The sequence below is a fragment of the Parus major genome, chromosome 9 (genome assembly GCF_001522545.3).
Source record: "Parus major isolate Abel chromosome 9, Parus_major1.1, whole genome shotgun sequence".
In the NCBI taxonomy this organism is placed as follows: Eukaryota; Metazoa; Chordata; class Aves; order Passeriformes; family Paridae; genus Parus; species Parus major.
This window is the reverse complement of record NC_031778.1, coordinates 13,367,415-13,393,554: the sequence shown is the minus strand read 5'-3', so window position 1 is coordinate 13,393,554 and position 26,140 is coordinate 13,367,415. Positions and strand designations below refer to the sequence as shown.

At 36.2% G+C, this 26,140-nt stretch overlaps 1 protein-coding gene across 4 annotated transcripts in view; it reads left to right on the top strand.

Moving 5' to 3' along the window:
• The first annotated feature begins 510 nt into the window (after positions 1–510).
• OPA1 (OPA1 mitochondrial dynamin like GTPase) overlaps positions 511–26,140 on the top strand; it is a 49,289-nt gene continuing 23,659 nt past the window's right edge. The window contains exons 1-24 of one of the 4 annotated variants that reach the window (XM_015637787.2): positions 511–638; positions 3,576–3,894; positions 4,198–4,294; positions 5,542–5,649; positions 6,871–6,924; positions 7,788–7,855; positions 11,423–11,521; positions 15,655–15,708; positions 16,768–16,872; positions 17,771–17,857; positions 18,700–18,813; positions 19,177–19,257; positions 19,661–19,735; positions 20,068–20,139; positions 20,279–20,378; positions 20,910–21,040; positions 21,570–21,642; positions 21,734–21,806; positions 22,566–22,681; positions 23,258–23,322; positions 23,909–23,985; positions 24,219–24,384; positions 24,902–25,054; positions 25,653–25,761. In XM_015637787.2, the coding sequence (XP_015493273.1) occupies positions 610–638; positions 3,576–3,894; positions 4,198–4,294; positions 5,542–5,649; positions 6,871–6,924; positions 7,788–7,855; positions 11,423–11,521; positions 15,655–15,708; positions 16,768–16,872; positions 17,771–17,857; positions 18,700–18,813; positions 19,177–19,257; positions 19,661–19,735; positions 20,068–20,139; positions 20,279–20,378; positions 20,910–21,040; positions 21,570–21,642; positions 21,734–21,806; positions 22,566–22,681; positions 23,258–23,322; positions 23,909–23,985; positions 24,219–24,384; positions 24,902–25,054; positions 25,653–25,761 (2,425 nt within the window). In that variant the 5' untranslated portion in view covers positions 511–609. The remainder of the gene's footprint in view (positions 639–3,575; positions 3,895–4,197; positions 4,295–5,541; positions 5,650–6,870; positions 6,925–7,787; positions 7,856–11,422; positions 11,522–15,654; positions 15,709–16,767; positions 16,873–17,770; positions 17,858–18,699; positions 18,814–19,176; positions 19,258–19,660; positions 19,736–20,067; positions 20,140–20,278; positions 20,379–20,909; positions 21,041–21,569; positions 21,643–21,733; positions 21,807–22,565; positions 22,682–23,257; positions 23,323–23,908; positions 23,986–24,218; positions 24,385–24,901; positions 25,055–25,652; positions 25,762–26,140) is intronic. The other 3 variants (XM_015637788.2, XM_015637789.2, XM_015637790.2) reach the window with 3 other exon arrangements.

Here is a 26,140-nt window from a genome sequence, read left to right as displayed (position 1 = left end):
GGGACGAGGCCCCGAGGCCATCACTGGGGTGTGAGGGGGGCCCAGAGGCCGCTGTGAAGGATCCAGGACTCCGGTGCGGAGATCCAGGACCGCGGTGTGAGGGATCCGTGCTCCCCGTGCCCGGATCCGTGATCCAAGTGCGAGGGATCCGTGCTCCCGGATCCCTGATCCAAGTGTGAGGGATCCGTGCTCCCGGATCCGTGATCCAAGTGTGAGGGATCCGTGCTCCCGGATCCGTGATCCAAGTGTGAGGGATCCGTGCTCCCGGTGCCCGGATCCCTGATCCAAGTGTGAGGGATCCGTGCTCCCGGTGCGCGGATCCGTGATCCAAGTGTGAGGGATCCGTGCTCCCGGATCCCTTATCCAAGTGTACCAGCCCCAGCACCCCCCGGCACTCCGCTCCTGCCCGGCCAGCCCCCGCGGTGCCTCCTCTAAACCCGCCCTCCTTCTTCGCCGCCGAGCCCGGAACCTTCGCTCGGTGAGGCGCGGTTTCCGGCGGGGCCGGGCGGGCGGACCGCGGTGCCCGGAAGCGGTGCCGCTGCCCTTGCCCTCAGCCCGGCCGCGCTCCTGCGGCTCCCGGGCCGCTCCCGCTCCCTCCCGGCCCTTACGATGTGGCGGACGCGGGCGGCGGCGGCTTGGTAAGCGGGACGGGCCCCGGCGGGCTGCAGGCGGGCCGGGCACGCGCGGGGATGGCGGTGCAGCACAGCGGGTTGGGGTGTGAGTGGCGCAGGGCTGGGCCTGAGGCTGCTGCAGAAGGCAGCCTGGTACCCCCGGGCTGGGCAGTTTCCCATTCTCCAGCTCGCCTGGGACTTGAGGGAGGTGGTGCATGTAGGAAGAAACTGCTTCTCCCGCGTTCTCGCCCTGGGGAGCTCGGGCCGCTTTCGTGCTCAGGCGTTGTCCCTCCCAACAGCTTGTTTTCCGCCGTTCTACTACACCATTCCAGGCCGGAGCAGTGACAGTGAATGGTGAATAATAGCACGGTGTTCCTTGGCAAATTTCACGGAGTCTTTAAATGGTTTGGCTCTGAAGGAGAAGATCGTCTAGTTCCACCCCCTGTTTGGGATCGGCAGTAGGAAAATAAGCGATGTCTAGTGCTGAATGAGAAAGAAAATGCTACGTGCTTTTTGTTGGGTTCCATACGCTTCGTAGTCACAGGCATAGCAGGGCGCTTTTTTGTGTTTTACAAGACATTATTTATAATCTCAGTGCAGTGTTGCAGCCTGTAGTCAGGCAGAGCTACTCGTGTCTGGAAGGATTGTTTTTGTTAAAACCAACGTTGCAGAGGCTTGACATTTGGAACTCATTAAGTACTTAATTTAATAGTATTTTTCTGCCATCCTTTTCAATCTAGCTGTACTTTTCATTGAAGATCTCAAGGTGATTTTTTGGTCAGTATTCATCAGGAGACTTAGCAGCAGGAGGATAGGAAAATGGAAGTTTTGGTATAGTGGAGGAGTAGTGGGGGTCTTAATGGATTGTAAGATTTTAGATATGCAAGTAAAGCAGTTGAGTTCAGACTATGCAAGAACACTCAAAAGGAAGTTGTAGATCAAGGTTTTGCCAGAAGAGTGTAATGGAATTCAATTTTTCCTTCAGTTTAAACACACAGTCTGAATGCTGTAAAACACAATGTGTTCTAAAAGAAAAATCACAGAGAAGAAAGTTATGTAATATTAGACAAAATGCCTTTAGTCCAGGTGAAGATGAATAATGAGGAGTGACTGCTACAGTATGTGCTACCCCATGGTCTCTGCTGAAAATAATATCTGTGAAATGGTAACATCTGCAAAACAAAATAATGAACAGCCATTGCAACACTTCATATAGGCTTATCACACCTTGATTTGAAACCTTGGCTTCAAAAATGGGAAATAAAACATTTCAAGTGTGGAGGCATTTTTGTAATGTTTCTACTTGTCGTTAATTTCTGAGCCTCTTATAATTCCATGTCCAAGAGGAGAAATGCTTTACTGTTTTAGGGATTGTTCTAGTCCTGCTTATTAATCTCTTTCTAGGTTCTAAGTTTCTTACTGCCAAAGCCCAGCCTTGCAGAGATGGTTTTCTATGACCTGTGATCTATAGCAGCAAAGGGTGTCCTTCACAGCAAAAGTGACTTAGGAATGGGAACTTGCAGATCAGTCCCTGGAGTTCCTTTGCTGAGCTTTCCATTGCACTGAAGGAAATTTCTAAACTTAGATCATCGGCAAAAGTGGTCTTTAAGAAAGAAAAATGTCTGAGTTCTGTTTTTTAACTTCTCTCTCCATTTCTGGATTAAAAGTCCTTTTTATGACAAAGTCTTTCACTTTGGATGTTGAGAATATGCGTGTCATCTCTAGTACACTGAAAATCTTGAGGCAAAGAATTGTATAGATCATAGGGCATGTTATTATAAAGTGCTGCAATGTTTTCTGCTAAGTATGGTTCACTTGTTCTTGTTAAGATCTGTTCATTTTAAATGTTTTAGGATTATGGGATTAATAATTTGGCATTTCAGTGATATGAATAACTTTTTTTTTTTTTTTTAACTTGTCCCATTTGGAAGTAAATGCACTTGATAATATTGAAAACCCTGAAGAAAGCATCAGAAGACAAGCTTTCATTTCAACTTTTAAAATTTCAAGCCTGTAACTTCACACATATTTTGCATTCACTTAATGATTTAATATTAACCATTCTGATATGATGGTACATCCAATAAATTACAGAAGAAAGCAGTTGTCATTTCCTTAAACTAACAAAATTACCTCAAACTTTTGCAGTGTGCAGATAGTGTAATCAAAAGTACGCAAGTTTTATTCCATGCCATGTGTTTGCATAACATAGGCAGGATTGATAAGGCTCCTGTGTTTTAACATGTCTTTTTCATGGCTGAGCTCTGCTTTCAGAGTCAATTCTTCCACGCTTTTCCCTCTTTAGTCTGAATTCCTTCATGAAAGCATCAGCGCCCATGGTGCAGCCATCTCCAAAACTAAGCTTGTCTATGCATGACCCGAGACAAAACCATAGTCCTGTAATCCTAGAACCACAGCAAATGAAAGGAACTGAAAGATGTCATTTAGCACATGCCTCGACTCCAAAGGAGAATCTGCTTGGCCAAATAGGACAAGTGTATTCTACAAAGGATTTTCTTCTGTGTATTGGGTTTTTTTAAAGTTTGGAAATCCTGTACTAATTTAGTGTTCTCTAAAAGTTCCAATAGACAATAAGACAGGCCAAACTGCTAAGTTTTCTTGTATGTTACAAGTCTTCTGTGGACTCTTAGCCCAAACGATACTTTTCCATGTACATGTTGCTTGCCTTATTACAGTGTGAAAATTAAATGTAATTCATAACAGACTTCAGAACTTGTAGTTAAGGTTTTGTGTCTGTAATCACTAAGAATACTGTACCCGTTAACAATGTTTGCAGCTTTTTATTTTCCTCATAAGCATAGCAGTAGTAGCTAAAATTGTGCCTTCAGGGTGGTGTAATAAGGTTATCTGTAACCAGCTAAAATATAATGTGGATTGCTTCTGTGCATTTGAGGTAATGGTGCGTTGAAGAAATCAGTTAAAGTTTTTATGTCTTTCTTTCAGTGTCATCTGCCGGAGTCTAACCAGTAGCAGCTATGGAATAAAGAGAAAATCACCGCTTCAAAACCTACATCTTGTTTCCCGAAGTATACATCATCCCTACTATCCAAGTTCAAAGTTCCAGAGACCTCCCTTAAGGATATCCATTCAGCAGTTCTCTTCTCTGAATCGTCTTCCCCTTCACAAAACAAAACTTTTAAATGTAAAACATGGATACCAGTCCCACAGGAACTTTTGGCTGGCCAGATTAGCTTCCAGGCTTCTCAAAGTTCGCTATCTTATCTTAGGATCTGCAGTAGGAGGTGGCTACACAGCTAAGAAGGTATTTATCTCTGGAAGCTACTTCATGCATTTTGTCTTTTTTATTACATACTTCAAAACAGAAGTTCTTGTTATAGTCACAAAAATAGAAGATGCCATTGCTTGGTTAACTTGGATAATAAAGATGAGTGAATATGGAAAACATTGGTTAGAAAACTGCTATAGATCTTAAAAGATCAAAGTACTACTCCTGTCTTAAGATGGTGGGTTAGTATGTTTTATGTGTAGGTAGTAGTTCTCATGCACTTGTCTATGTACATTTCCTTTTCTATTTCTACCATGATTTTTTTCCTTTCTCTGTTAGACATATGAGCAGTGGAAGGACATGATACCAGATCTCGAGGAATATAAGTGGATTGTTCCTGACTTCATTTGGGAGCTTGATGAACTTGTTGACTTCGGTATCACAAAACCATGATGTTACTCTGTCTGTGTAAAACTTGAACATAGGAGTGTAGGTCCTCAGGGCCTCACTCCAGGAGTAGTTTTTCCACTGTTACTTGACTGGAATTTTATTTTTGGAGTTTGGTGTGTTTCTCACCAAGGCATTTGTATCAGTGTGTTTGTAAGAAAAATTTAAGCTCTGTTTAGCATGGATATTCCCTAATGCATCCTTTAATTTGAGAGTGTTCTTGGTCCTTTCATAAAGCCATATAATTTCATTAGTGAAAGGAAAGTTGCAGCATGATCAAGGGGATTCACACAGGTGTTGGTAGTATTATGCATAAAGTTCTTTATTTCTGTATTAATTACTTAAAAGTGAAGAGTTAAGTAGATCAGTAAAAAATATGTGTGAGTAAAAGACCAGTTGAAAATGCAATATAGTGAACCTGCCCATCTACAAAATTATCTTGAAGATACAGAAGAAAATAAATTAGAGACTTGCTTTCCTGAGCATTCAGGTTGCAACAGAGGCTTTTGTGTATTTTTAGATGAAAGACAGAAATCTGAAAATCAAGCACTGACATATATTTTATATGCAGGGTAGAAACGTAGTGTTCTTTTTTTTTTAAAAACAATCATCTCTATGAAGATTTTAGACTCATAGAATGGTTTGGATTGGGGGGGACCTTATATATGTATTTAGATCCAACCTCCATGCCATGTGTGAGTATTATATAGATAAATGCAGAGATTGAAAACTGATTAAAGTTTTTCTTGTTCTTACTGCAAGTGGACACTACATTTTTATAGTACTGTAAAGCTAATGACTTTTACTTTTAATGATGACAAAATTGACTTGTTTATGAAATTGAAAACTAAGCTTTTCTTAAAAAGATTCAAAACATGAGCACAGTTATAATTTCAGGTAATTTTAAAACATCCTCTATGAAGTATGTGAAAGAATAATGTATGAAATGTGGTAAAATGCAGCAATAAGTTTTCAGCAGTTTTAAAGTACCTGAGGCAGCCAACTTTATCAGGAAGTTCAAAGTCTAAAAAAGCAAATGGTTTTTCAGATCTCATAGTCTTTCCCAACAGTAGTGGGGGGAGGTGCATGTGGAAAGAAACTTCTTCATCCTCTTTTTAAAAAAGATTTAAAAGCCATATCCTGAAACAGTTGCTAGGTTTTATAGCCTAAGCCATTTTTGTTCACAAAAATAATAGGAAAAAGCCTGACTCACTGACTGTTGTACTGTTTTCCTAGAAAAACTTCTCAAAGCCCTCCCTGATGCAGATGACCTTGCCAAACTTCTGCCTGACTTTGACAAGATTGGAGAGAGCCTTGCTTCACTGAAAGGATTTCTTTCTCCTGGTGAGAGCAAATTTTCAGCTAAGTTTTAATTTCAAATGCTGTACCTGTTTCATTATGAGGGTATAGGTATATCCTTAGACGATAAAACAAAGCACATCCTGAAAATGTTTGTGTTTGCATTGAATATCTCTTCTGAAAGTATTGTGGACATAGGTAAGTGTAATGTATTTTTAAAACTGAGAATTCTAGTAGCAAGTGCAGAGAACTAAAATATGAAATTTAATATGAAACTAGAATTCTTGTACAACTCTAAATGAACAGCCTGAAAGTTCAATTCTTCAGTGAGTCAGAGAAGCTGGATATGTCCAGTTAGAACTTGGTGAGAGTGTCACTGGACAGTAACAATATCACAGCTGTTACAGGAGAAAAGAGTTGGATTATTAAGAGCGAAGGTTCTTAATGTTGTGAGCATGTGAAATAGGGGATTTCAATACAAAGGTATTCTTCTGGGTTGAATGATGTTTTCCATCTCGTCATGGACCCGGGAAAACGTGCTTGGAGATTCAGGATAGGTGGGGCAGTGTTTCAAAGGAGCAGGTAAATGTTTTAAATCCTTCATAAAAGGCACAGGGGTGGTTTGTCTATTCAGCCTGTGCAGGCAGTAGCAGGCTTAATGGTTTTCAGGTTTTGGCAGACTTAAATGAGACATTTCTATCACTGGCCTTTTTAAAACTGGGAACAATTAGATTTGATCATCATATCTGACTTGTTAATGAACATAGCTCAAAACTTCATTCATTCTTACAATAAACTGCAAGATTATTTGTATTACATGCCTTACTAATTATCAAACCACACAAATTTTTATTCATGAAAGAGTCTATTTGTGAGGGGTTATATTATTGTTCTAAGAATGTTTGAAAATATTTTCATACCAGTGTTCATAAGAAGTTTTTGTTTCTTTCACATCCTGTCAATGGCAGAACTAATTTATTAATCTTACAAACACAGTAAGAATCTAAGTAGGGGCCAAGTTCAGCAGAGTGACATGTAGATTACAGTCTCCTATGTATTTTGGCTGTTAAAAATTTTAACAGTTTAAAATCGTGTCGTTATTGACTGAGAGTGAGATGTCGCCTGTAACTTATCATACTCACACTGGCATAGTGGCCATTTATGATTGTGTAATCCTCCAAATGAAACAAAGATCCCTCATCTTTATTTTGCATTTTGTTTTGTGTTTATAATTTTTATTTCCCCTCTTCTGCTGATTTTTCACAGGTTACAATTTGGTTAGTGAAGTCATAGGAGCTTCTGAACTACTTCTGTTGTTAGGTGTGTAAAAGCCCTTTTTCCTGCCCTTAACTGCTTTTTTACAGCAAGCTGTTAAAACACTACTATACTAAGAGGAGTGAATAGCAAAATAAATACAACTATTTACAGTATAACTTAATATGGATTTATAAATACTTTCCAACTATTTTAAAAATACTTCATAGAATCAGAGAATTGCAGAATATGCTGAGTTGGAAGGGACCTATCAGGATCATCAAGTCCAACTCCTGGCCCTTTTCAGGGGTATCCTAAAAATCCCACCATGTGCCTGAGAGTCATGTCCAAAAGTTTCTTCTGCTCTTCCAGGCTTGGTGCTGTGACCATTTCCCTGGGGAGCCTGTTCTAGTGCCCAGCCACCCTCTGGGTCAGGAAACTTCTCCTGACCTAGGTCCTCCCCTGTGAGAATGAACATGAACAGAGATAATATATCTCTGCCACAGTCCTTAGCAGATGCTTTTTATTTCAGGCTTGTTCCAGAAGCTTCTTTTGAAAACCTGTCATTACAATAGAAAGGATTTTTTTTTTCCTCATTACAGTTCCATCAGTGGATTTTGTATTATCCTTCTGTCTTTCTCAAAAATTAATTCTGCGATATTTTGAGAATTTTTAATAGTCTAAATGAAGCTGCCTGCTCCCTTGTGATATAAGTAATCTGAGTCATAAACTAGATAAAAAAAATTTAGATGAGTTTTAAACTGATTTTCTTCTTCAGTTTCTTAAGATGAATTTTTTTTATACGAATTGCAAAGACTATTGAATTACTAACTCATAGAGGTTGAAGCTTTAATTTTCTGGTAGATGTAGTTTGAGAATTTTTAAATGTCTTTTGCATCTTATTATTAGTTTCTGTAATTGTGTCCTAGGTTCTCCAGGAGAAACAGCATTCCGGGCTACTGACCAGGGATACGACAATGATAAACAGTTCAAGAAGGTAATTACTCACTTGCAAACCTGAAAAAGTCTTTATAAACAGATATTTATTGCTTGAAAGTGCATCAGTAGCCCATTGCAGAAGTTCATTTGAAGCAACTTGAAAAGAATTTATTGTTGAAAATTAGTTCAGTATGCATTACTGCTTTTTGTATATAAAAGTAGCGCAGTGATAATAAACATTTTGGTGTAAGGAAATAAAAGGCAGACATGAAAATGTTTAGTAATTTAAAATTGGTCTGTAATAAGAATGTGATTTTTAAGTATTGTATGTGCATTTGCAATTTTCCAGGGCTTGGTCTCCATAGCACTTGAGTTTATAACTTATTACTGAAGTTGGTTTAGGATTTATATTTCTTTTTAAGCATTTCTACTTGCAAACTCATTTCTGTTGACATTTTCACAGCTGTAATTCTTACTTAAGAACTTCTACCTTTAAGAATTTCCATTTCTTAAACTGGTATTTTACTTTTTTTATCTAGATAAAGCATGCATCATATTTTTGTTACTATTCTCTGGAAAATAATGGTACTGTATTTTGATAACTTAGAGTTTTAGCACTTTTTTTCGTGAGGTCAAGAAGGTGAATTTTTTTTTTTTTTTGCTTTCATGAACATTTCTGTTAAATTACTAAATTGTCATGTTGGTCATTCTTTAAAGGCTTTTATTTTTCCTGTGTTTATTTTTAAAACCTGTTTTACAAAAATCGGAGGCAAACAATATATATCAGGGAATTTATAAATTATCATATAGTTATTTATGAACTGAAACTTTTTAAACTATAACTGTGGCTTTTCCATAAACAGCTTTTCTGTATATGCAGGCATGTATACATTTATTCTACATTAACTCTGCATGGTAATATATAGTAAAATATTATAATGCTTTGGTCTTACAATCATTTTTCCCCCTGGAGAACAGTGATGGATTTTTACAAGGGAATTAACCTAGCTTTTTATCTCCCTTTTGTCTGTAAATTGTCTATGTTTTTCTCCAGAGTGATTGCTTACACCAGTTTTCACTGTGTAAAACATAAATAACACGTTACTATTGATTTGTGAAGAAGTGGTCATCTTAGTTTATTGTCTCTGATAATTGAAATAACTGACACTTTTACCAAATACCAGTAATATCATTAAAACCACAGTCCTGTGGTTGTTTTCAATGCAGTGATACCTGCATTTTAACTTTGACTGTGGTATGGAAAATAGCACCAATTAAATCAATATAATTAAGAAAATTTTGTCTGGTCTAATAATTAAATCTGATAAGAAACTGATAATTTGCAAATTAATATGATCAGTTTGGTCAGAATATTTCAAACCAGGCGTATATGCATACCTAACAGAGCATAATCACCAAGTTTATTGGCAGGCAAAATTATTATTTTCAAGACAATGGTTAAGATGGCCTTTTTGCATTCAATGCCAAGTAATTCTAGTTTAAGAGTTGTGGTTGTATGAGTTCATAAAATGATTGTATGGGATATTACTATCATAATAGTATGTTATTAAATGTGCCTGATGAGCTGGTTTTGTTTTGTTGTGAAGAGATTAGTAATTGATAAATCCAGAAATTATTTGTTTGGAGGAATTTTCTGAAGAATTGTTATTGGATGTGATCCTCAGACAGGTCTCTAAAAGCTGGGAGTAGAATGAGTGAGAAACCAGCTGTTTTGCTGAGTGATATCAAAGTGTTTAACTTTGATAGTGAAGGATGTCCTGAACACCAAATCAGGCTGTGTTGCTTCTTGTCAGCTAACATGTTTATCTCATAATCTCTCATTTAATCCAAAAGGTACAATATTTTTAAAAGAGAATTAAATTAAAATTACTGAAGTGCTCAGATAAGTAGTTTAACTATGTGGTGTTCAAATCTCTTTTTACCTGGATTAAAGAAGAAATTTTGTTCTGGGAGAAAGAAGAGTGAAGACAGTTACAAAAACTATATTGAAGTAAAAATATTGTATTGTAAGTGAGGATCAAGACAAAAGGAAATAATAAGTTTATTGATTGATACATACAAAGAAGATGTTACAGAGAAGCCTTTTAAATTACATCACTTTTTATTTGAATATTTTATTAAATGGTGTGACTGCAGTTGAAAAATATTCTTTTCATATTTTATTGTGGAATAAGAGTCACATGTACCAGATGTCTTTGAAAGGAATTGCTCATAAAATAATTAGATTTGGTGACTTCAAACTTCTGTTACATTTCCTGTTTAAATGCTGAAAGGCCTTCATGGCAGATTTTGTTCAGTGTTTTTTCTTGTATTTTTGGACCCATAGTGTAATGTTTAAAGGGAATGTGTTGGGTGATACCAAGAGTTTCTTTGTCTGCAAAACAGCAAAATATTATTATTGTTCTTCTAATACCAAATGTAGCTGTGAGGTTTCCTCTCCTTGCTGCTGTGTAGCAATGAAATCTTTTGCCTGAGTTCCTGGCACAGCTCTAGTGCATTTGCTAGTCCAGCATAAGAGGCATTTATTAAATCTGAAAGTGGTTCAGTAAAATGCAAATGAGAAGATTTTTCTATGCTTCAAATTATACAAATAACTGTTTAACAAATGTTTGTATTTGGTCATTTGATATGTCTCTCCTTTTATCCATTCTCTTGTGTTGTTTATCCTTATGTGTACATGCCTGTGTGTGTATTTCATGCAACAGGTGTATACCTTGATGATGGATGTCTTGAACTCTTACACCAAAGTTCTGTTTCAGAGCTTGTTTTGATTCCTGAAGTATGTTTTTGAAACATTTCATTTCACTGAATGTTTTCTTAGAAGATGTAATATTTTTTTAAGGAGCTTTATTTAAATAGTTCATTAATATTCTTCTCTGAATTCTCTGAAATAAACAGTTCATAAATTTCTGGTAAATGCTGGCATAGTATTTCTCAACCAATTTTAAAAGACACCTCACCATTATAGGATTTTTTGGTGTGGAGGAAGAAGAAAAGAAAACTAAGCTTTGTGGAAATGCTGAATGAGTAAAAGAGTAAGCATCAAGTTTTAGGGATTTTTTGAATGATCAGAAATGGTTATGACAGCATGAATTTAAACTGCAGTGTGCTACAGAAGTGGAGAGGGAGCTTTTTCTTTTATTATGCTTGAGAAACTATTTTCCTTCTGCTAGTTTGAGAAAATTAAGTAGCAGGCAAAAATCATCTTTTTATAGACTGTATTTTGCTAGGAATAAAAGCAAAGTAAAAAGCGCTGAAGAATTTTCACTGACAAAGCTGTACTGAACAGTTTGGTAATATTTTAAAGCTGGGATAGTTATAGACAGAATTTTTTAAATATTCAGATGCTTAGTTAAAGTTGAATACAATTGTAAAATGTAGCTAAATGTTGGTTTCTTTGTTCTACCTGGATTTGCAAAATGCATGCTTCTGCTGGCTCTATCCAGTCCAGCTAGCAAGAGATCTGGCTAATGAAATTTCACTTTTGTTTGAACTGACCCATTCATACCTGTTTTTCATCTGTCTTTGTCATGCCTTTTGGTTTAACTTTGGTCTCCTTACACCCCAAATTTTTCCTCTCCTTTTTATTATAAACTCACGGCAGGGCCTGCTTGGGGAGCTCATTCTGTTACAACAGCAAATCCAGCAGCATGAAGAGGAAGCACGCAGAGCCGCTGGCTTCTCTTCCCAGCAGAAGCGAAAGGTGATGGCTTAAGGGACGATTTGTTCTGCATTCACTCTAATCAAATACTTCAGCTCTCTGCATTTGAGCTAGAAAAATCTAATTAATTAAACTTTGGACGCAAATAATTGGCCAACTTCCCTACAGATGTATAGTCCTGTTTCAGTTTAACCAAGTTGCATTTTAAGCATGATGTTAAAAGCAAAACAGGTACTTTGTGTCACTTTGAAATTGTATTGTCTCTGCTTCTATAAAAACTCTTATTTAAAGTTCATACATTAAAAATGCACTTAAGGAGAGAACATGAATTAATGTTAAATCTGTTTACTGTTGCTTGTTTATGGTAGCTCTGTCTTGTAAGAGTGTAGCTGTTTATGGGGAATATATCTCTGGGAGCTTTTCTCCCCTGCTTTATACTGTTGCCAATCTGAAAATGACAGCAGCTCCTTAGTAATAATTTTGCACAGACAATTGAATACTGCTGATAATAACATATATTCATCAGTGTAGTCCCTTGTCTGTTTTCCATCCTAAAGCTGAATTTTTACTGATTTGTTGTGCTTGTTGAACATCTGCAGTTCTCTTTACTTATTTAATTTAAGCTCTGATCATTCTGTTAATTATTTTATGGCTGATTGGAAATTCCTCTTAAATTGGGATATTTTAGTTGTCTGATCTGCTGCAATCTGTAATTCTTGACCACATGGCTTTGTTGGCTGCTTTTGTGCCTCCTTAAAAGCTTTCTGATTGCTTGTGCTTTTCAACAGCTTTGGAATTGACCACAGAAAGAGGAAGGCGCTAAATATGAATTAAACTTTTAGACGTATTTGCATAACTGTAATTGTCATGCTTTTTAGTCCATCAACAGAGGAAAATCAGTGCTCTCTGAAAGTACAGTAGTACTTCAGTGTTTAACTTTCTTGCCATATTATATGATTTAGAGATACAAGCTACCTTGTCAGATTGTATACACTTTATTGAGAGAGCTGGAGTGTGGAATAGTACATTGAAGTAATAATAAAATGTATGAACTTGTAAAAATTTCTGGAAAAAACAACAAAATATTATATATATAAAAATGTATCAGCCTAATAAACACAATTGGGAAGAAAAATGAGCTTGATATTACATTTGCTTCTGATTGAGATTCTACTTTGTTAGTACTTTGTTACAACTAATTCCACAATTCCCAAGCAGTGAAGAAACTGCAAGGGCTGTCTTATCCTGCCCTCCATGGCAGATACTCTGTTTGGAGAGGATTGAAGCTTTACCTTCTTTTGCATATAGAAAGTTTTCATTTAGCATTCAATATGCTGTTTGGCATACATGCCTTATGACTGGAAATGAGTCTTGTCACACTAACCTTTATGTTTGAATCAATTTGAAAGAGATGGTAAACTATTTTCTTTAATACCTTGATATGAGGATATGGGTCAAAGAATCCAATCACTGATCCACATTCTCCTTTGGAAGAACAAATTGTGACTGTCATTGAAATAAGTCATTGCACGTCCTTCTGACAGGACATAAACTAACCTTTTTTATTTTTTAACTGAGTTGGCTTGCTTGCATGTCTGTAAGAAAACATGGTAATTTTATTTCTGTTCTCAAAAGTTTTATTGCCCAATTTACTTGCATATTTTTCCATTTTAATTTATTTACTCAGTATTAAATCTACTGCAGTTGTAAATTGAGTAACAGTAAAAAACATCTCGCAATCAGGAGAAGATATTAAAAACAAAAAATTGAATCCTCTCCTGTTGATTTTTGGGGGGAGGCAGGATGTTGATAAATATTTAGCAGTAAAATTGTTTAGTCTGGTACAGCCGCACTCTGTATGGCTGTTTGAATGCATTTTGTCTGGGCCTTGGTATTTTCATTTGAATTATTGGAAATCATTATAGTTCTGCAAATAATCAATTTAAAATTATTTGTAGTCTAGTTAGAGAATATACAAGACCAGAAGCTGTAGTTTCAAAGGTACTGAATTTTCAGATGCACACAATTATTTCACGCAATATATGACAAAGGCTGTTGAAAAGCAACTGCTGTGCAAAATGTGTAACTCTATAAGGAGCTTTTAGGTATCTTAGTGATCAGATACCTGTGTGCAAGGGCCCTTGATTAAAAATAAATCTCCAGTATTATTTTCTCATAATTCTTTATGGTGGCAATGGGGAAAGAGGGAGGAATCTTGAGTTACAAACCGTATTGAAGTGGATTAAACAAATACTCTTGTAAACATATATAAACATACTTCAAAAGTTGTATTTTTGGGGGGAGTGGGGATAGAAATCAGAGATCGGTCTAATGTGACTGGTAATACTTCAAATTGATACATTAGCTTTAGCTTTTATTGGCAACTTAAAAATTTCTAGCAATATTATGGACCATGTATTCAAAATACTGTATGTACTAACATTGAAATCACACCTGTACTAAGTGCTGAGGCAAAGACATAATTCTAGAGCTGTTGGTTTTGACATAACTTACTTAACATCCTTGTTAGAATTAATCATTTGGTGCTAGATAATTCTTTGCTTCAGATCCTGCAACTTGAGACTGTGCAGTATTTTGGTTTTCTGTGTTGAACAGAAGCATCAGCCCACACAGACGGTGCCCATGGTTGGAGGTGTCTGTAGGGGAGCACTTCAGAGGTGCATCATGGCCCTACAAGTCCTTTGAAAACAGCAGAGAGCAGGAAAATGTTACCTCCTTTGGAAGTCTGCAGCACATGGAAACACTTTGTTTTCCTTTCCTAAATTTTCTTGCTTCTTTTGGCACATCATTCTCTTTGCCTTCCTGTTTTTCTTTTCCCCTTATATCTCAGGTGTTGGAGGTGTGTGTATATGTAAATGTTTATTTACATATAGCACCTTGTGGCTGCACACATTAAGTCAACTGTTCAACTAACCCTATTTCTAATGTACTTTTGCTACCACTGAACTAATTAACAGCAATGAAAAATCAATTTACAGCATTTTGTCTTTGCTCTTTCTGAAAGAAAATAATTGGAATAAAATGGAAGTATCAGCTTGGATTTCTTCCTATAAAGTGCAGACATAATTCTTCAGGCTTAACAGCTAAATAATATTGATCACTGTAAATAATTGTGGATTTTACTTGTTTAGTCTGTAACAATTGTTGTAAAGTTTTAGTAATGGAATTGATTTATGTCTAGCTAACAGCTGTCCTCTGCATATTAGATAACATGCTCTTTCTGATCTGAAGCCAACTTGAGTTGTAAATATCACATGGGCTTAATCACTATTTAAATATTGACACACTCAGTAATTGTTTAGTTTATCATTTTTTCTAAACTGAATATTTAATTAATCAACTATTAGATTTTGTTGTTTGTGAATATTTACATCATAAGACTTTGTATTGCACCATTTATGCTTTTTGTCTTTGTATTATTAAAAGGGGATTGTTTAAAACCACTGCTTACTGCATCTTGATGAACACATTCTAGGAACATTTGGCTTAGAATGTTTCTTTGTGTTTGATCTTATTACATTAATGCCTCAAACCTCAAGATCTCTTGTACTATAATATCCTAATTTTTCCAGTTTTAATGTAATTTAAACAATTTTAAAATAACCCTTCAAGACTGTCCTGCCTATCTAAAATGTATGAAGTTGTGCAGCACATTTAGAATTCTTACAAACAAATATGAAATAAGAATGCTTATGAATATTCATAAATAGTGAATACTCACCTGAAGGTGTTTTCTGTAGCAAGCAGGTGTTCAGTGATTTTATCACATTAAGATGGTGCTAATTCAGAAGATGAATATACAAGATCCTGAGAGTTTGGCCACTAAAACTATATTTAGTTCAGTGGCCAGAAATCTGAGTGCCATATGAAGCCACTTTTCCTTAAGCCCACCTTCCCAGTATTAAGTCTTGAAGGATTAATTTTTACATTTGCATGTACTGAAATTCAGACAATTCTCTGATGTGAACCTCCTGTTGCAGATGGGGCTTTCCATCAGCTTTAAATTTCAAATGATAAGTGAAGAGTTTTACTTGCTGTAAAATGCATGTCAAGTCACTTTTCTTATGTGGAATAAAGTTTTCAGTTTGTAATTTGGTTACTTACAGTACTTAAACTAAACAAGTGATGGTAGCCATGATTATTTTTCTTTGTAGGTTTCTGACAAAGAGAAGATTGATCAACTTCAAGAGGAACTTTTACGTACTCAGGTGACTTTTCTGAGTTATTGATGCCTTAGGTAGTGATTTATGTGTAGCAAACTCAGATTTACTAGACAAAAGCACATCTGAAGTATATTTGGTAAAAATGTAGTGTTTTTTCAATCTCCGAATGTATCAATGCAGAGTCCCCTGTGTTGGCACAGATGAAAGGTCAGTCTAGTTTGTTCTTCTCTGACAATGACTTAGAGAATGCAAGACCTCATTCCAACCAAGTTTTAATCTCCTTGATTAGCAAGGCAGAACTAGTTATTTGTAAAGTAGATTTTTTTTCAGAGATGATGCACATTAGTCGTATTTGTCAGTATTTTGGTTTTCTTGCTCATGTTAATGTACAATTAATCTTTTATTTGCAGGCTTCTAAATGGATTAGCTCTTTGGTTCTGCTAAATTGTTTTATCAGGGCTTTCCTAACCTCATTATGTGTTTGCTCAATTTCAGTGCATTTATAACTTAACTTTTTTTAATAACATATTGAAATTCAATTAGTTTTTAAAAGTATACTCAGGCCAAATATATTTCCACGTTGTAGAAAAACATTTTCAGAGTAGATTTCAAAACCATATACATCTCTCATCTTCAGAGTACTATTGCAATCTCCTAAACAGGGCTAAGCTGTTACAGTTGTGTCTTGATCTGAGGTCTTGTGCTGAAGAAAGGGTATAAATGAGGCTTGCAATTTTACATTCATGCTCCGTTTTGATTGAATGGCCAGTTCCCACTGACACTGATTTCTGTCTTGTTCCATATATATAGCTTCTTTGAAGATGATGCTTAAGATGCTTAAAGATTGATCTTTGTGTCCTGAGCTTTGAACAGTGTGGTTTTATAAAAACTTGAAGCAAAGGAGTTGCATTGTAAAAAAAAAAAAAGTAATTCTAACACTTTTCTTTTGGTGACCTTGTATTCTTAATAACTCATGATCACAAAGGTTTCTGTATGTTTGAAGGACCTGCCTGAAGGATTATAAGTTTTTCACAGGTAAATCTTTGCTCATGTGAATCTACTATGTCCATAATTACACAAATATGTTTGTATTACTTTTTATAGCTCAAATACCAAAGAATGCTCGAGCGATTAGAGAAGGAGAACAAAGAATTAAGAAAATTGGTACTGCAAAGAGATGACAAGGGAATTCATCAGAGGAAGTTAAAGGTATGTGTTACAAAACCACATTGAAATATAATTATGCCGTATAAATTGCATTTATTAATTCACATATAAACTTTGAACATTTGTTTTAAGATACCTCTGTTAATTTTTTGAGTCATTAAGACATTTTTACATCCTTTATTTTTTAACTGTACAGCTTCTGAAAGTGGCTTCAACTGAAAAACACAAAGAGGTTACCGTGTCTAATTAACTAACTTACTTAAGTGATTTGGAACTGTGGCATGGTTTTTTCATGTAGCTTCACTGTATTTTTTGGATAATTTTGCTTCCAACTCTTGCACACACCGTCCAAGACCTGTGTGCTTTGTCATGGGTCTCATTGAGTTTGGTAGGAGTTAAGTTATGGGGTCAGGGAACATCATTTAATGACTGTATAAATCCAGTGAGACGGGCTTTTGTTTTTGTCTGCCAACATCCTCAGCATTCTAAAAATGAATGTTTTCTGCTTCTCTGTGTCATGTGTTAACCAATATAGATTTTGCACTTTTCTCTGGGAACTGAAATATGAATCTTACTTGTGCAGAATAAGATATGTAACTCTGTATCCTTGTGAATGGTTATTGTTCATCAGACTAAATAAGTCTTGATGTTTAATGGAAGAATCTCAAATTTAGCTTGACTTGAAAGCTGTGAAGTTTGCAGTCAGTTGTTCCCTTATGCTGTACATAGGAGCTCCCATTTTCTTTCTTCATCCACCAGAGTCAAGGAGTGGCTTTACTTGGTAATGTATTTCATAGAAAAAAGGTCTGTGCTGCAGTATAGATAGCTGTGGTTTCAAACCATCAGGAGAAAGTAAAAACATTTTTACATAAGTTTACAGAAGTAATCCGAAACCTTTGTTCTCTTATTTGGCTGTGTTTTCTCTATTTTCTTTTTGTAGAAGTCCTTGATTGATATGTATTCCGAAGTACTTGACATCCTGTCTGATTATGATGCCAGTTATAACACTCAAGATCACCTACCTCGAGTAAGTGGATAACAAATTCAATTATTTTTTCTGAAACAGCAGTTTTACAAGTAAATAAAGCATTTAATTATATTCCAGAATAATCCAGAGTTAGTGCTATGCTATTTTCTTGTAACTCACCTTTTTGCTTAAGACATGTCTTTCATTTTAAAAGCAATAATTTTGAAAATAACAAAGTTAACCAAGCTAAGCCTGTTTTGGCTCTTTGATAAATCCTGTCAAGATTCAGTTGAGCTGCTGTGCTCAGCTTTTCATTTTAAATGGTTTCAGTCCATGCACCCCATCCTCAGCTTTGCGAAGTGGTTGCTGTTTCCCACTGCATGTGAGTGGAGCTGAGAAAGTAAAATGCCCTGTCCATCTCCCCACAGCAGTGCTACTGTTGGGGGTGGATTTGGGAAGGGGTTAGTCTGGCTGTTAGCTGGTGTAGCAGAGAGCCAGGAATGCTTGCTGCTTTCAAAACCACCTGTAGCATATAGGAAGCCACTAAGATGGAGAAACGGGATTTTGTTCTTTCAGGCAGAAGCAGCATCTGCCAGATGAGTAGTGTTTTGCCTGCTTGAAAGGATTTTGTACAAGAGGGCAACAAGCCCTCTCTCTTTTCATTAGATGCCCTGGCAGGGTGCTTTGTGGATTGTGCTGTCTTTAGCACAAGTCAATTTTTTTGCTTGACTGCAAGTTAGTATTTCTTAGAAGATTCTGTCTTTAAACCAATGCATTTATTATCAAGCGGAATACAGCTGGTGTTCATATGGTGTTCAGATGTATGTCTTCCTAGTCAGCTGATGTCTGTACTTCCAAAATGTCCTTCCAAAAGCCAATGGCTGTTTAAACTTTCACTTAAGGTGGTAGTGGTTGGAGACCAAAGTGCAGGAAAAACCAGTGTGTTAGAAATGATCGCCCAGGCCCGCATATTCCCTCGAGGATCTGGGGAGATGATGACACGTTCCCCTGTCAAGGTAAGAAACATCATCTCTGAATCAGCATTTGTGATTGTTCTCATACTCAACAATGGTATTTTTGTTGTATCATTGTTTTGTTCTCCTCTGATCATGACATTGACTGAAGCACACATGTACAGAGGTTTATAAAATGGCCTCTAAGCAAGGGAGTTGTTTCAGCCAATGACAAAAGCTCTGCAGGTCTGTATATGATCCATGTGTACTGTCTAAGCAGCAGCAGTACCATTTAGTAATTTTGTGCTAAATAAGTATTACGTATAACTGTGTTTCTACAGAGGGAAGTGTACATAAACCATGTACTTCTCATGTTTCTTTGTGTTAGATTTGCTATACTTTCTCATTAAAGCTTTTAACATTTAGGTAACCCTTAGTGAAGGTCCCCACCATGTGGCTTTATTCAAAGACAGCTCTCGGGAGTTTGATCTGACCAAAGAGGAGGATGTAAGTATAATAAAGTGACTGGAAGTTAATGAGACTTCTGTTGATTCTCTGAATAATTTTGTGTCTCTGTGATCTCTTAGCCCCTGTTCAATTAGAGTGAAAGATGTTTAGCGAGGCAACACATTGTATTAGTTATTAAATTATCCCTTTGGCTGGCACTGAAGTGGATAAAATGTAGAGAGCTCCTTGTGCCAGGGCACTTTTTGAAGCATGAAGGGATCTGTGAGTAATCTGTCATTTAGTGCCCTCTCCATTTACCAGACTTACTAAACATGCATTCAAAATAATACTTATAAACTGAGATCTTCATCCCTAACTAAAAGTGTTTTTCTGTGAAGGTAATTGTTCTTCTATCACAGTTATAAAGAGTTTTGTGTTTGATATTTTGCTTTTCTTGTAACAGCTTGCAGCTTTGAGAAATGAAATAGAAATCAGAATGAGAAATAGCGTGAAAGAAGGGTGCACTGTTAGTACTGAGGTAAGACTTGTCAAATATTAATGGCAAATATCTGTATGTGTATATGTTTTGTAAGTATTCTTCAACTGGGAGACTGTGGTGAATCCAGTTTGCATATACTTTGTATTTTGCAGTATACAAAATGTATTTGGACTAAAATTTGGATAAAATCAGTTTTATACAACAATGACATGCATTAAAAGTTGTCCTTCCTATTTAAAATGACAGGTTGTTGCTGATTAAAACATGTGTGTAAATATGTGTTCATATAGTTTTATGTATGTGTGTTTGTCTGTGTAACTGCATTCAAAGTAGGTGGCATATAAATCTCTAATTTCAATATTATTTCACAGACCATCTCCTTAAGTGTGAAAGGTCCTGGTTTGCAGAGAATGGTATTGGTTGATTTACCTGGAGTCATTAGTGTAAGTATGCAATAATTTTAAAAATGAAGACATGTAAATGAGATAATGTTATTGGTGAGAACATTAACTGTTGGGGGTTATTTAGCATGTTTTTTTTCTTTGTTTTCTTTAAATATTTATCTCCATATGCTTATTAAAGACTGTGACATCGGGTATGGCTCCAGATACAAAGGAAACTATCTTTAGCATCAGCAAGGCCTACATGCAGAATCCTAATGCCATCATCCTCTGTATTCAAGGTACTAAGAGTCTAAACAATTATCCATTTCTGTTTTTAATCATGGGTCTTATGTTACTCTGGAATCTGTTGTAATGGTATTTTTCCTTTTGTGATAATTTGTGTAGTGTACAAAACAGCATGCTGTGGAATATCTGTTTATAAATTAAGGGAAGCTTGCAAAATCTGTGGCAAAAAGCAACTTTTTGCTAAGAGTTTTTTTAGCATTAAAGAAAAATGGTGGTGACAATAAAATTCAGGTTTTCCACGGAAGTATTTTTTGGAGGTAGCATACAATAATACTGAATATAATATAATGCTGAATATTTTGAGTAAGCTGGTACTTGTTCAAAATTTACAAAACTACAACAAACTGGTTTGTTTTGATTCTGGGATCAAAGCAATTTTTCTACTATGTGTATCCAAAAATGGAACACAAGACTAATTTTACTGGGTTAAATTTGTAACATGAAACTTACTTGATGGCTACTGTGTTTTCAGTGTGGTGTGTTAGATTACATAGTCCCTAAAATAAACTTTGTATTTATTTTAGATGGGTCAGTGGATGCAGAACGCAGTATTGTCACAGACTTAGTCAGCCAAATGGATCCCCAAGGAAAAAGGACAATATTTGTGTTGACTAAGGTTGATCTTGCAGAGAAAAATGTGGCTAGTCCAAACAGGGTGAGTTCAACCTCTTTTTCTCACATTGTGCTGGCTGAAGTCACACATGGTAAAATACTTGAAATGCTGTCAGAGATACTGGACCTCTCCTGCCTATTCTTGATGGTTTTGAGTGCTTATTTCTGTATTCAGTATGATGATTTTTTGGATGGTTGTTGTTTTAATCTCTCTCAGGTTTTGCTTTTAGCAAAATATGATCAGCTATGTGACTTCAGTCTCAGCTTGATATAATACTGATTCCTTTCATGCATGTAACCTGAGCACATTCCATTTCCCAAAAAGGCTTAAGGATAGTCTAGGACAGGCATTTTTGTTGTATTTTGTGTTCTGCTATGTTATGCCTTATTATATTTATGCCTTTATTTTTTTCAGATGTTTTGTTTTCAATCTGAGTAGAAATCATAGTCCTGTGACAAACTGCATGCTGCTGTAGTCTATGCATAGATATGACTAGATCTGGCCTTAAAACTGTGCTGAAGAAAGTCTCTGCAAAGTTAATATTTTTTTTTTTAATCCTTTATTTTCATAGATCCAGCAAATTATTGAAGGCAAACTCTTCCCAATGAAAGCTTTGGGTTATTTTGCAGTTGTTACTGGAAAAGGTAAAGAGAGCTCTAGCTCTGCTTATTTTGTCCTTGGTAGCCCGGAAAGTTGTCTAAATGGAACTGTTGCAGCACTCTTTTCTTTTTGCAGGAAACAGCAGTGAAAGCATTGAATCTATTAAAGAATATGAAGAGGAATTTTTTCAAAATTCAAAGTTGTTAAAGTATGTTGTTATTTTATTCTTTCTATTAAAATGAGCCTGTATTGGTAAATGCTAGCTTCAGTATTTCTTGTTGAATTTAAAAGGATTGCAATGTGGAAACAGTAATTGAGATTTAGTATGTTTAAATTAAATACCATGTTGAGGTGATACCAATTTATCCTGGTTTCCTACTGCTTGCTGGAAGTCAGTGGAGACAGATGGGCATCTTCAGGCCAGCAGTTGATTCCACTGCAGTTCTGGGCCACTCTTCCAAGTTTTGTGTGTCTCTCCATTGACTCTACGAGAACTAAGTTTCAGCTTATGTCTAAGCATTTAGAGCTGAGAGAAGTGAATCCAGCTGCAAAATAAGTTTTAGTGCCTCTAAACATCAGTTGTCTTGGTGTGACCATGTTGTATTCAAAGGGCTAATTTCTGTGTTCTGAGAGAAGCTCACTGAGTGTTTTGATTTCACAGGTATTTCTCAGGAAAGTACAGTACATAATCTTTGAGGCTAATACTGCACTCTGCAACCTCTAGAATAAAAACTTATTTAGGGTGGAGTTTTTTGTTCCTGTGTTTTGTTTTGGGGCTTTCCCCCATTGCTTTGGTCAGGATCTACATTGAGTATTTTAGGTTAAGAGACTGGAATTTGGTTAAAGTACACAGTTACATGTTATTTTCTGCTCTGAGGAGAAGCAAGGCTTTATTCTAGAGAGGAGAAAATGGCAGCCCAAAAGCATGGGTATGCAGAGAACTTCCTTTAGCTGTCTTTCTTTACAGGACAAGTATGCTGAAAGCACATCAGGTTACAACCAAGAACTTAAGTCTTGCTGTGTCAGACTGCTTTTGGAAAATGGTGAGAGAGTCTGTGGAGCAGCAAGCAGATGCTTTTAAAGGTAAACAGGTTTTTAAAAAGCAAGGGAAATAGCAACTTAGTGGTTTCTTCTATGTGCATATAATACTGTTCTGCCAGCATGCTTGGGCAATTGTTACATACATTTTATATGATCAGCATTTCCCATTAATTGATGGTTGATAATTGATAGAAATTGGTAATTTCTAAAAAAAAACTAAAGAAGTATTTTATTTTGCAAAGTACCACTTGCTCTAAAATACAAAGGAGTAAATAAGTATGAAGAAGAAAAATCAAGTTGGGGTGTTTTTGTGGGCAAAACACAGTTCTTCCCGTGGATTAAGATGTTTCAAATGGCTTTCTGTATAAAGGTGCCATCTGGTCAGCCAGTGCTGAATGACTCCACTTTTTTAATGCATGAGTTCTGCAATTTGTAGACAGAGTATCTTGGCATAGACAGAAAAAAAATTCTGCTCATATGCAGACACATTTAAAGTTCTTGGATAATTTTCCATAAGCAAGATTTGTGGCAATTTTAAGACCTGCTAAACTTTTAAGGTAGTCATGAAGTGCATATAGACAATTTAAAAAAATAAGGCCCTATTTCTGATTTTTGCAGCCACACGTTTCAATCTTGAGACGGAATGGAAGAACAATTACCCCCGGTTGCGAGAGCTTGACAGGGTAAATTACACTACTGCTTTCATTGGTGTGCTACAAAGGGTTGAAGATTATGAATTAAAATGTATGCCTTTTAATTTCATTTGTAAAGGTTTCTTAAAGTTAACATAAAATACTGACATTTCAAAATGTTAAGACAGTGTAAATTATTGTACAGGAAGGAAATAGTGTTCTTCAAAATTGGGATACTTCAGCACTTAAGTCCTTCGCTCTTCTAATATAGTTAGCTGACCCCAGGGATAGGTCAGTGTTTCTTTGTGATCATGATAGAACTGGCAATGAGAAGTTATATTCCCTGGTCTTTCAGATAGACAGAGTAACAAAACAATAGGGATCTCATTTTCTAATTCTTTTACAGAGATCCTGAATATGGAAATGCCATGCCTGGACAAAGGCATGCAAGAGATGTGGGGGGAAGATGTATGGTAAACCAGGGTAGCTGATGATATGCACACACATTGTTCAGAACATGACCAGGAGGAATCATTTGAGGCTTAAAGGCCTTAAGAAAAAGGTTTTGGGTTTTTTTTACCTTTTATATGGAAACATGATCAAACTATGCTTAATCTTACTATTTCCTTTTGCACAGAATGAACTGTTTGAGAAAGCAAAGAATGAGATTCTTGATGAAGTCATAAGTTTGACACAGGTCACACCAAAGCACTGGTATGGTAAATTTTTTTCTTTTTTTAAAAAATAATTTACTAGGAGGAGTTTGCCTTTAAAACAGAGTTCTAGTAAACAACATTCTCAAATATAAGAAACTGGTTTTCTTGGAACAATGTATTGTATTCCTGTGATCTATAGTCTTGTTTTCTGTGTTCTTAAGAAATTGAATGCACACCTATTAATCACTTGTGTACTGCAAACCATCACATTTGTTACAACTTTCATTTTAGGGAGGAGATGCTTGAGAAAACTTTGTGGGAAAGGGTATCTACTCATGTGATTGAGAACATATACCTGCCAGCAGCACAGACTGCAAACTCAGGGACATTTAACACCACTGTGGACATCAAACTGAAGCAGTGGACTGACAAGCAACTGCCTAATAAAGCAGTAGAGGTGAGAGTTTAGTTATTTAAATAAAAAAAAACAAATTAAAGCTCAATTAAAATTTAGAATGAAAGCATAACTCCAGAGAAGTAAGGCAATGGGTGAATGTCTGACTGCAGTTCTTTTTACTAGCTTGCTGGCAAGATCTTGATGTCCCAGAACCTTACAGAGCAGAGATGTATTTTGCTCTTCTGGTGAATTTTGCCTATTAAAGAAAAAAAACTTGAACCTATTTTTTCAAGGTTAACAAACCCAACCCCTCAAGTAGGTGTATTCACATTTATTAGATTTAGGCAAGTTTAACAGAATTCTGCTTGCTACAATGTGAAGTGAAGCAAAATTTAGTGTTGTTTTTATTAGTAATGGATAAGACAGCAAAGGAAAAGTCAGTGATTTATGCTAGCATGTGTTTTTTTGGAAAATCTCCAGATTTTCATATCTGGGAGAATTGTAATAAATGTGCCTCTATCAGCTGATGTATGGTGTAATGGTCCATTTCAGGGGGAATTGTTTGCTAACTTTCCAGGTGGCATGGGAGACTTTGCAAGAAGAATTTTCCCGTTTCATGACAGAAAAAAAGGGAAAAGAGCATGATGATATCTTTGATAAACTGAAGCAAGCTGTCAAAGAAGAAACTATTAAGCGACATAAATGGAATGAAAGAGCAGAGGATAGCCTGGTATAATGTAGTGGGTTTTTTTACCTTTAAATGTTTTTATTAGAGTTGAATAATCAATATATTTTTCATTCTTCTGCTGTAATCATAAAATGATTGTTGTTGTCCATCTCACCTTTTCTATATAATGTTTTAATTCAGTGTTTCTCAATTAATTTCATGATTATCTTTTATTAGTTGCTGCCCTAAATAGTATCTAATCAAACTGTTTTGGTTTGTTCATGAATGTCCTCCATAACACACTGTCTGCACAAGCACAGCCTGGCAAGAATTGTTTGGCATCAGCTTATTTGTTCTATACAGTGTAGCTATATAAAATAACATCATTTCATTTCCATCTTTAGAGATTCTGTAATCCAGAGGGATTTCCTATATTTTGCTCTATTTTTTTTCATTATTTATGCAGGCTGTAGAAGAGTGAGAGGCACACAAATAATTTTTTCAGTGCTTTGAAAAAAAGTGCCTCTTGAATATCTTGTGTGTGCCCAATATAATCTGTTTTAGCAGACATGAAAAAATGAAAAGAATACTAGAAATGGGTTGTTAATTAAATCCTGAGTAAATGATGTACTGCATGCTAAAGTGACATTCTGTATTGCAGCGGGTGATCCAGCACAATGCTTTAGAAGATCGGTCGATATCTGATAAACAGCAGTGGGATGCAGCCATTCATTTCATGGAAGAGACGCTCCAAAGTCGGCTCAAAGACAGTGAGTGATGTTATGTATTCCACTCTTCTTCCCTTTTTAATCCTAGCCAGTCTTAATCTAGTTCACTTTGCTCAAGTGCAGTTTTTGTATCAGCCCAGCTGACACAGTGGTGACTGCTTGCAAGGGTACTGATACTGATATAAATTCTGAATAAAATACAGCCTCAAAAGCTTTCATGCTCTTGCTCTTAAAATGTGGCAACTGAATAAGAAGCAGTAGAGATCTATAGAGTCAAAAAATGGTCTAAATGCTCATGTAGGAGAACAGGATAAATTCAGGGAAAATAGTTCATCTGTTCATGGTTTCTAGCATAATCAGTTTTGATGCAAGTTGCAGCCAAGGTAAGATTTGAGGTTTTTTAATGCGTGATATGGAACCA